This window comes from Nestor notabilis, unplaced genomic scaffold, assembly GCF_000696875.1.
Source record: "Nestor notabilis isolate BGI_N333 unplaced genomic scaffold, ASM69687v1 scaffold3353, whole genome shotgun sequence".
NCBI classification, from domain to species: domain Eukaryota; kingdom Metazoa; phylum Chordata; class Aves; order Psittaciformes; family Psittacidae; genus Nestor; species Nestor notabilis.
Genome location: NW_009920412.1, coordinates 88,976 through 97,103, shown reverse-complemented (window position 1 = coordinate 97,103; position 8,128 = coordinate 88,976). Strand labels below are relative to the sequence as shown.

Sequence of the window (8,128 nt, the reverse complement as noted above, 5' to 3'; positions counted from 1 at the left end):
GGAAAGAGTAAAGGAATGCTAGAGTTCAGAGTGTACAACCTGTACTCTAGGAAGGAAAGAAAATTAAGTACCTGAAAGATCTGGATGTATGCTGTTGGATTATTTGGCAGGAGCGGTTACTGTTATGTGCTATTCAGTCAGTTTATGTAAACTGCATGTGGATTTTAGGGATGCTAGGATTACATTTAGAATATTGTTAAAATTGGGTATTGCTCAGCAGATTTTTTCCACAAGGTTTTACCTAGGTACTCATCTCTAAGTAGTTAAGCTTAAGCTTTGTCATACTACAGAGAGCCCAATCCATGCTAAGACCAATTAGATAGCAATTAATGTTCTAATGGCAACAACCCACACCCTGTTCCCCTTTTGGCTCTGCAGTAGATTTATGTGTCTTCCTGGCTTTTAAAAAAACTTAAGTATATGCCCATTCCTTTAAACATGGCTTGAATGTGAAACAGTGTCTGCAGGGACTTTATCTGATCTCTTAGTCTATGCTTAGGTGGAGTGGAGGGAGATTTTCCCCTTTGTTTATTCCAGGGATATCAAGTGAAAATTCACATGTTATTCAGCTCAAGGCTTTTGTCTTCTCCAGGTGCTTACTAAGGTTGTTTCCTAGCCCTAGCTGGGTTACTGTAGGACTACCAGTTCCAGCACTGACTGGTCCTTTGTAGAGAAGTGAATATAGCAGAAAAGGTAATGTACAGAGATCTCAAAGCCTGGATGTGAAGTTAAGGGTTTGTATCAATGTGGAAAAGTAGGGTTTGAGACTTCAACTTCGAAGCAAAGTGGGAAATTCAACTGTTTAAAGGAGTTTAAGTGTGAGAATGAGTTAAGATGCAAAACCAGAAGCCAAAGCCTTTCTTTTCTGAGGAAACTTTTTGAGGAAATCCACTGAGAAATCCTCTGACAGTGCAAACCTGAAAATGCTTGTCATTACTAAAATGACTATCAAATAATATACGCACCATAGCTACATCTTTGCCCCATTGTGTATCTGTAACTGCAATGAAAGATTATTTCTCAGTGGGAGTTATGAATATAAGCTTTTTCTGTCAGGTCTTGTAAAGGTATTTTGGATGAAGAAGGCTTCTCCTGGAGGTAAGAAAACTTACTGAAAATGCTCCAGCTAAGGAACAGAGATGGGTTAGTGATATACTCCCTTGACCCTTGAGAAGAACCTGTTACTTCAGGTTTCAGCTGCAGGACCTTGGTGGTTTTTATTCAGCAAACTGCAACTAATGAATCCTCTTACCACAGTATGTTTGCAATTTCCTGAACTGTGGGAGTAGTGAGAACACACTAAGTTTGCAGATGTTAAGATTGCTCTCAGAGCTCCAGTTGTCCTTTATCTTGCCTAGAGAGTCACAGAAACTTAATTAACATGCAGGCAGATATTCTTTCTTTGAGACAATTACACAAGTCTTCTGAAGTTAAACTGGGAAACAGGCTTTCTCAATCCGTAACTCCATTCCCATCAGACTGCCTGGCACATTCAGCCTGTCTTCAAGGAAGCTGTCTAGCATTATCACAACTTCTCTTATGAGAAATCTCTAAACACTCTTATTCTGCTTTTGCTCACATCAGTGCCTGCAGTAGCTGTGTACAGCTCAAGCTTCCTTTTTAAGGACCCTGTAACAACAAGGAAGAGTATAACAGTGTGTTTAACTAAGGGGAACGCTTTATTTGCATCAACAACCACTTAGCTACCAGCGTGAAAACTCTTGTGTCACTTGCCTGTACAAGCACCGGCCACCCCTGGTGGCTCAGGCACAGCCTACCCATGTGAAAACTCTGGGTATGCCTGGTAGTTAAAGTGCCCTTTAGCACACTGCTACCTGTAGCCTGAATGTCTCCGGGGTCTCCAAGCTGTCTTCCATCCATTTGTTGTAATGACTCCATGAAGCAGAAATGACCCAGGGTGGCTCTTTGCAGAAACCCTGAAGTCCTCCTGGGAAGAGCTCTGATGTGAAGAGTTAATGGGAAGGATACATTGCATGCCTTATCTCAGGTTGAAGTACAGGTTCCTCAGAAGTTCCTGCAATTTGAAGACCTTTGTGAATTCTCAGCTGGCTCAGTTCTTGCATTACACTTAAGGCATGAAGCAGGGTTTTAGTCACAGCTAAGTGCCTCATCATGTAGGCAAAAGAGTGACGAAGTATCTAAATGCACACTTTGTTCCTAGTAGAAATGTAAGCAGAATGTAAACCAAACAGACAAAAAATAGCAAAGTACGACACATGCGAGGCTGTTTTATCTTGGATTCCTGGGGAAGAATTAATCTCAGCTCTAGCTGTATAAATCTGTGATAGAAAAAACAATAGCTAAGCTGGTCAGCCCCATTTACCAGTGAGCAGAGAAACACAAGCCTTTTTTAAAGCATGAGCCATCTTTCTAGTGTCAATATGTGGTTCAGATAGTAGCTACCTTGAAAACAGATAGTTAGGGGCTGGATAAATCTAATTCTAGTGTTTGTAGCGTTTGGAAATGCAGGCATTTGGTTTTATCACCAGTCTCTCACTTCTCTGTAAGGTCCAGTCTTATCATCCAACCAAAGATGATTGCTCTGTTTTTCTTGAGTATGAATTCTCTTCCCTCATTACAGAAAAGTGTTAATGAGGTCTTATTTTACTTGGGCAATGGTAGAGCACATCCAAATCTGTGACATTACTTTTAATCACTTCCAATTGGGGCATGCCAGATGCCCAAGAGCAGTATTTAAATTTGAAGTGAAATCTTCTGGTATAACCTCAGCTGACTTGAGTCTTGTCATCTTCCTCTCTAATTTGAAGAAGCAGTGCTCTGCTTTGCTGGTTCTAGACTTTGAATTCGTGTCCAAGCTTTGTAATTGCCTTGCATTTGGCCTTAGATACAGTTGCAAATCCTTCCCTTACTGTAATGATCCAATTTACTTCAGAGGATAATAGCCTTACAAAACATGCGAGCCGTGTGCACAGAAGCTTTGTTAAATCAAAATAATTAAACAGAGCAACTAAGGAAAAAACTCAATAACCTTGAGCATTGAAATAGAAAAATCAATTCCAGGAATTGTCTGTCTTCTGTTAGCATATACAAGATGGAAAGCCATTAAAGAATCTGTTTTCAGTCCACTGATTCTGAACTAACCCCATCTACATATCCATCATCACAGCTTAAAGATATCACTAAAATCTACCTTGTCTTGCATAATGTTTGAGTGCGAAATGAAGAGAGTAGATCTGATGGTTGAACCTGGAAGCCTGATCATCTGTCCTGGCCTAGGCAGTGATTAGAGTAGTATTCTGGCAGGGTTTTTATCCTCCTCATCTGGTTCTCATCTCTAAAAGGCCATCTGCCAGATGGATTGTCTTGTGCTATTTGCTCCTCTTCTGTAGCACCATGAGAGCTCTGACTTGTAGTATGGGCTATATTAGGCTATAATTTCCTTCCTAAAATTACTTGGGATTTTTATTCGCCAAATTTGCTGTGACTGCAGGGGGGGAGAATATTGATCTGTCTCTTCAACTCTCTTGTCTTCAAGAAGCAGGTTATGATCATGGCACTTAGTCTTAGTCTTGTGTTACATGGGAGACAGATAGCTCTAGAATTAAAATTGATGTGAAACTGCTGAATGCTCCCCTCTCTTGCCCCAGCACCTCCCTCCACAGACCTGGTAAGCCCCAGCTTGTGTCTGCCCTGGCACTGGTCATCTATGCATCAGTTCATCTAACACAGGAGAGAGCTGTCTTCTTGTACCAGCTCTGTTGCTTATCTATCTATGTAACAACCTAATTCAAACTTCAAACTGGCAGAAAAAGAATTCACTTTTTTTGCAGGGTTAGTGTTTTGCCTGAGTGTATGCAGACAGAGTAGGTAGTCAGAAAGGTATCAGAGCTGAGATAAGAAGCAGCAGGGTCACATGCAGTCAAGTACCCAAAACACCAGCTGGGAGTGGGGCAAGGGACAGAAAGAGAGGGGAGAAGGTGGTTAGAGAATCAGTAATTAATTCTCTAATCATCAGAAAACCATTCAGTCATCTCTGGCTGAATTCTGTAATTACAGACTGAGGGAAACTGGGAAAAGTTTGTGTCTGCATCCCTCCCAGAGGAAGTTGTCCTCATGAGTTTTAATACAAGGAATTCTGTCCTGCTGGCATGTGCTTTCCTTGAGGCTGGTATGTTTTAGTTATGTTTTCTTTCTCTCAGCACTTGGTAGGAGCTAATTTTACTGATGACTGATGTAGTTCTATCAACTCCAGACCTCAGGGAAATAAATTTCTGCTGATTTCCACCTAGAACTAAGTATTTCTCCCCTTCCCCTCCCCCCCACTTCTTTCTTCTTTCTTTCTTCTTCTTTCTCCTTCTTTCTTTCTCCTTCTTCCTTCTTCCTTCTTCCTTCTTCCTTCTTCCTTCTTCCTTCTTCCTTCTTCCTTCTTCCTTCTTCCTTCTTCCTTCTTCCTTCTTCCTTCTCCCTTCTTCCTTCTTCCTTCTTCCTTCTTCCTTCTTCCTTCTTCCTTCTTCCTTCTTCCTTCTTCCTTCTTCCTTCTTCCTTCTTCCTTCTTCCTTCTTCCTTCTTCCTTCTTCCTTCTTCCTTCTTCCTTCTTCACCTTTCTTCCTTCTTCACCTTTCTTCCTTCTTCACCTTTCTTCCTTCTTCACCTTTCTTCCTTCTTCACCTTTCTTCCTTCTTCACCTTTCTTCCTTCTTCACCTTTCTTCCTTCTTCACCTTTCTTCCTTCTTCACCTTTCTTCCTTTCTTCTTCTGAAAAAAAGTGTTGGTTGTTTCACCCAAAGTAAGAAATGATGGAGTTCTATTTTGGCTTGAATCAGAAGATTACATTTCACCTAAACTCGAAGGGTGATTATAACTTCTGGGCTCCTGAGCCATTTTTGGCAGTTGATTTCATCTTGAAATATAAAGGACTTCACTTCAACAAAATGAAGGAAAAGCCCCAGCCAACCACAAAAAAAACCAAAACCCAAACCAAACCCTTACAACTTTTGTGCTTATTAGCTAGTAGAGATGACACAGCTAACGGAATTCAACAACAAAAAACCCACAATAGTTTTGGTCTCCATAAAGCTGAATCTCTTTGGGGTTGACATAGAATTATAGAATAGTTAGGGTTGGAAAAGACCATAAGATCATCTAGTTCCAACCCCCCTGCCATGAGCAGGAACACCACACACTAAACTATGTTGCCCAAGGCTCTGTCCAACCTGGCCTTGAACACATGACTGGGAGTTTCTGTGGTAACATAAAAAATTAACTTATCCACACTTAAAAATAGAGATATTTAGCTTAGTCTGAATGGAAATAACATGGTTAATGGTAAATAAAACCTGCTAGATACCAGGCTGAAATTCTCTTTCAACTAGATCAGCAAATTATGTTCTCATCATTTCTGGGTTTAGTTTGTTGTTACGGGTTTGTTGTTTGGTGTGGTGTTTTTTTTGGGTTTTGTTTGTTTAGTGTTGTGGGGTGGTTATTTTTTGTTTTGTTTTTTTTTTCCCTTTTGTTCCCAGTAGAATACTTCTTCAGTAAACTATTTCTGTTGTGCATTAAATTAATGTGCTAATGTTTTCAAGATGCTTCTGGCCTACAAATACTTCTCAAATGTGAATTTTGCTATGAAGTAGTTCAATCTCATTCTTGCTTATCTTTTCATCTTACAGTAGCTTGAGCAAGGTCGTTTATTTTTAGTTAAATTTAAACAATCCATTTGTGTTGCCTTTGCTGTTTTGTTTCCTTCAGTCATCCACTCAAGTCATTTCTGTGATCTGGAAAAGCTTACGTTGTGCACTGTGGTGTCTGTCTTTCAATGCTTGTTGATCAGTGGCTTGGTAAGCAAAAGGAAGGCAGATGCAAAAGAATAACTTCTGCTGCTTTTGTTCTTTCAGGCACATGTATGACCATGCTGCAAATATGTATCCACAGTTAATTAAGAATCCCATCGTTCGAAGTGGAGTTCAGAATTTCATGGCGTATGTATTTAGTTACCAGAAAAGAAAATACTTAAAACTTGGGGTTGGAGGATGACAGAGTTTTTAAAGGGTTTCTATTCTCTTCCTTGTGGGCCTAAGAAAATACATGCTTCCTTTCCCTCTGCTTGAACGCTGTTAGTATGAAAAAAAACCCCAATTAAATATACACGAAGCAGGGCATATACCCATGCCTAATTCTGGTTCTTTCAAAGAAATGTTTAAAACCATTGCTACAAAGGGATGTGGATAATGTCAATGAATTCTGAAGGTCATTCTAGTCAAAATCCTTTTTCTAAAAGCTGGTATTTTGAACATTGCACCAAACATTGTGGTCTCCAGGCATCTGAATCTTTTTAGCACTGTGTATCCTTTTCTTCCTCTGCTGGGTTAGCATTTGTTTATTCTACTGCTGATGTTAATTCTGTTCTAAACACAAAGGACCTGATTCCCTTTTCTCTTCAGCTGTATAAACGGAAAGTAATTCTGCTCAAATAATGCAGCTGCACTGGTGGGAATCTGGGAGGAGAACCAGGCCAGGTACTGGGAAACTCAACTGTGATTACCAGCTACGTAAATCTCCTTAGACTTAATGTTTTCTTCCATTACAAATACTTCCGTGAAACCTTGGCCATTTCTGGGGACTACTTTTTCCTGCTTTCTCTTGTCTTCTGCTTTCCATGAGGGGTTATATATTTTGACCAGTTCTGTTATTGGTGTGCATATGTAAAATTGATTTGCTTTAGCTTATCCAAAAAGAAGAGGAAAAAAAATCTTAGCAATCCCTTGCTATCATTTTTGAGCATTGCTGTCCTTCTTGTGAAAGAAATGGGATAACTACCATATCAATGTGTACAATTTTTCCAGACTGACTCTGCATAGTAGCTGTATCCTCCAAGATGTGTTGGATGGAGAGGGTCAATACTAGGCGACCTTGTATGGTTTTTTCTATTGGTTATATCCTTGACTCCTGCATCGCTGATTTACTTAATAGCAGTTTTGAAATATGAGCTGGTGTATTGTCCTCAAAGTTGTTAGCCCTGAATTCTCTGAGCATACCCCTGTTTCCTCTGACATACTTCCTGCATCTTTTTACGTCTAGAAAGTTAAATCTGGCTGGTTTTATCACCCATATACTGCTGGAAGAGTTTGATTCCTTGCCAGGTTCATTCTTTCTTTTTTTTTACTGCTGTACATAATGCTGGATGGATAAATACAAGAGGAAGAGGCATGAATCTGGTCCTGACTTACTCTAATGCCTGTGGTTCTTCTGTGGCCCTTTGCTCACAGCAAAGGAGGGAACTCTAGGAGATCCTTATAATGTGGGCTGCTCTTGCCCTAAGGTCTATTCAGCTCGTGCTGCCTTGTGCTCTAAATCTGGCTTATTTAGCTAGTAAACTCTTGACTGGATTTGGCACATGGGTTGGTTGCATTTGGTCTCCCACCTTTTCCTCTGAGGCATAGCAGTGGGGCTTAGGCAGTGTTTGAGCACCACCAGCAGAAAGCCTTCATTGCACTTGCACCTAGGGAAGAGAAATAGGCTCTTCAAAGGTCAGTCTCTTTTTGTCCTTGAATAGGCATTTAAAAGGAAATGACTCACTTAACCCATCAAATGCTTGTTTCCCTTTGCTGACTATGTGGGGATGTTAGATCTAATGTAGCAGAGCCACCCACAGAGGTGGAGTCCAACTCTTTGATACTAAAGTCTAGTAGAGACACACTGCTGTAGAGCATGTTATGTAGATCTGAACATTTACACCCAGAGGATACAACATATAATGTCTTCAGGATTTCCAAAGCATGATTTGCCTCAAAACACTAGGAAGGTTGGATCATCTGGGTCATAATACATTTGTCCCTTCCTTGCATTATCAATTATACCCTAAAACAAAAACAAGAAAACCCCAACCTGTTTGTTCCTCTGCAGGAGACAAGATCAATGGACAAGACAACAAATCAGAAATAATAAGGATGACCCATTTTGGAGGCATGCTGGCTATATTATTGCACAGTTGGATGGTCTGTACATGGGAGCCCTCGAGTGGGCTAAACTACACAAACAAACAGTAAGATTACTGCCTCTCTCTTTCAGTAGCCGGGGATGGGATGTCAGAGGACAAAGATGGGAGAATGGAATTTGATATTAAAAAGAAAAGAATAATTAGTGGCAAG

At 40.3% G+C, this 8,128-nt stretch overlaps 1 protein-coding gene across 1 annotated transcript in view; it reads left to right on the top strand.

Annotated features, from left to right (window-relative positions):
- The window catches only part of PLBD1 (phospholipase B domain containing 1), a gene marked incomplete at its 5' end in the record, with an annotated part of 31,104 nt that overhangs the window by 1,445 nt on the left and 21,531 nt on the right, over positions 1–8,128 (top strand). The window contains 2 exons of the mRNA XM_010010656.1: positions 5,876–5,959; positions 7,884–8,022. Coding sequence (XP_010008958.1) covers positions 5,876–5,959; positions 7,884–8,022 — 223 coding nt within the window. The remainder of the gene's footprint in view (positions 1–5,875; positions 5,960–7,883; positions 8,023–8,128) is intronic.